Here is a 2,216-nt window from a genome sequence, read left to right as displayed (position 1 = left end):
TAATACCCAGAGGTAACAGGAGGCAACCCTTGCTATTCAGCTGTACATTCTGACAGCCGGAAAAAGCGCATCTTGTAGGCAATAACTCTTAATAAGACACCCAGTATTAAAAGAACAAAAAAAAGAAAGACTAAGATGAGAGAAGTTTTCACTGTTACCTGAAGCATGTGAACTAATACTGTGGCTGCTTTGTCGAGATCTGGATTTTGTAGGTGTGTGAATAGAAGTCTCGCCAAATCCCGATAAAGAACCTGTATTCTGCTTCAGCTCCAAACCAGAAAGTTCTGTCAGACTGGATGGTACTGGAAGATACAGCTGCTTATTACGCACCAAAGGACTTAATACTCTTTGGTCTCCTGTGCAGGGAACAAAATTAAACCGCAGACTTACATTTACTTGTTGCATAACAGCCCTAGAAATCAACCCATCCTGAACAGCTGTTGGTCTTTATTTTTTACCAGAATGAATAAAGAATTATCATAGTAATTAAACTGGTCTGCTACCACAGCCAATCACTGTTTACATATGACAGGCAAGCAGCAGTGTGGCAAGAAGCGTTGTGTGCCAAGGCTCTTCCAAGCTTCACCACAGTTAGCAGTGGTATCACCAAGTATCTTGCTTTTCAAAGTCAAATGCACACAAGCACAACAGGAAAACCCTCTCTTCATATCAGGGTTCTGAATTATAAACTAATTTTGTTAAACACCCAATAAAATGTTACAGTAGAGAACTGTGAAGCTTCTGAGGGAATGTAAAGTAGGGCACTTGTTACAGTGTGGCTTTATAGGTAGAAGAAAGGATGTCCTTCCATGGACAGAATGAGGAACAAAAAGTCATGAGAAAAGCCATCTGCATTAGGCATTAGAAGGATAGCAGGTTCAGGACATGATGCAGCAGTAATTCTACTGAATTACCGTAGCCAATGAGGAAAAGGTGTCACTCTTACATATTCTAATCATAATTCAGTCTTTCTTTACTGTTCAGTTAACCAAAAGAGATGCAAAAGACAAACAAACCAAACTCTATTGAATACCACCTTGCCTTCCCGAATAGTTTTTTTCCAGATCATGCTGCAGAAGTCTACTGTGGAAAGATGACTGTTCTTTATTTATCCTGAATTCAAACTGTAACAAGACAAATGTTAAGTTATTCAAATGCAAATGACATCTTTACACAAACACCACCTTAGTAAGAACTACTTTTTTTCTTTTTGAAACCTGCAAACACTTTAAAAAAATTAAATAACTGTCCCAATAAAAAGAGTAACCATTGTATTGAAATACTATGACTGAGAAGTTTCACTGTTGGAAACCAAAATGAAAACACTGGAGTTACCATGTCATTCATCTGCAGTAGACTAAATAAAGGGAAAAAGAAACCAAACCACCACCCATTAAGGAGTACTATAATTACAGGAGAAAGAAGTATAGATGGAAGCGTAAGAAATTGTATATAAAGTTTACAACAGGCTATAGCACCTCCCCATGGTTTTACTTTCTGTATCTTTAATAAAACGAAATAAATTACCAAAAGAGCATCAGATATTATATTAAAAATCAACATATTACTACTGAAAAGGCAATTCTTAGCTGAAAGCCTACAAATCTGGCTGCACCATACAACTGCATTGATTAATGTAACTGTTACAGGAAAAGTAATAATTACTGGTTTGCTTTTCTCTGCTATTGATGAGGTCTGGATAACCAGCTGAAGACCACAATTATTAACCTGCAAGTCGGAAGAAAAGAAACAGAATATTACATTTTTCAAAAACACTTATTAACACAAAAAGATGTATTTTTTAAAACAATATAGGTATTTTCAACAGCAAAATATGCCAGGAAAGAACTATTATGAAGAATACATCAATCACACTACACAACACTAAATAATTTTCAGGACTATTTTAAAATTCTTTTAGTTTTAAAAATGCACTGAAAGTGTGACTTTCATGGCTACGTTATCCTCATTATGAGGAAAGCAGTGGTTACATTTATTTTTTTTATTAAGGCAAAACGTGCTGGTCTTTTACTAGGATTTCTATGACAAAATACAGCACCTACCTTCTACATAATCAAAACATTTAACAGAAATATTTAGCCAAGTGACATATATATCCGCTTCCCATCAAATACCAGGAGGCATACGAATAACGCAAGGGAAGCCTCCTCACGCCAGTCACGACACAGCAACCTCCCCTCTCCCCGCTCGCCCCG

At 36.6% G+C, this 2,216-nt stretch overlaps 1 protein-coding gene across 1 annotated transcript in view; it reads right to left on the bottom strand.

Moving 5' to 3' along the window:
• The window catches only part of LRRC49 (leucine rich repeat containing 49), a gene marked incomplete at its 5' end in the record, with an annotated part of 46,995 nt that extends 45,267 nt beyond the window's left edge, over nucleotides 1–1,728 (bottom strand). The window contains 3 exons of the mRNA XM_010009838.1: nucleotides 159–356; nucleotides 1,037–1,124; nucleotides 1,666–1,728. Of these exons, the coding sequence (XP_010008140.1) occupies nucleotides 159–356; nucleotides 1,037–1,124; nucleotides 1,666–1,728 (349 nt within the window). The remainder of the gene's footprint in view (nucleotides 1–158; nucleotides 357–1,036; nucleotides 1,125–1,665) is intronic.
• Between the last annotated feature and the right edge of the window lie 488 nt (nucleotides 1,729–2,216).

Source organism: Nestor notabilis, unplaced genomic scaffold, assembly GCF_000696875.1.
Source record: "Nestor notabilis isolate BGI_N333 unplaced genomic scaffold, ASM69687v1 scaffold7492, whole genome shotgun sequence".
Classification (NCBI taxonomy): Eukaryota; Metazoa; Chordata; class Aves; order Psittaciformes; family Psittacidae; genus Nestor; species Nestor notabilis.
Note: the sequence above shows the minus strand (reverse complement) of the source record. Positions and strands in the feature narration are given on the sequence as shown.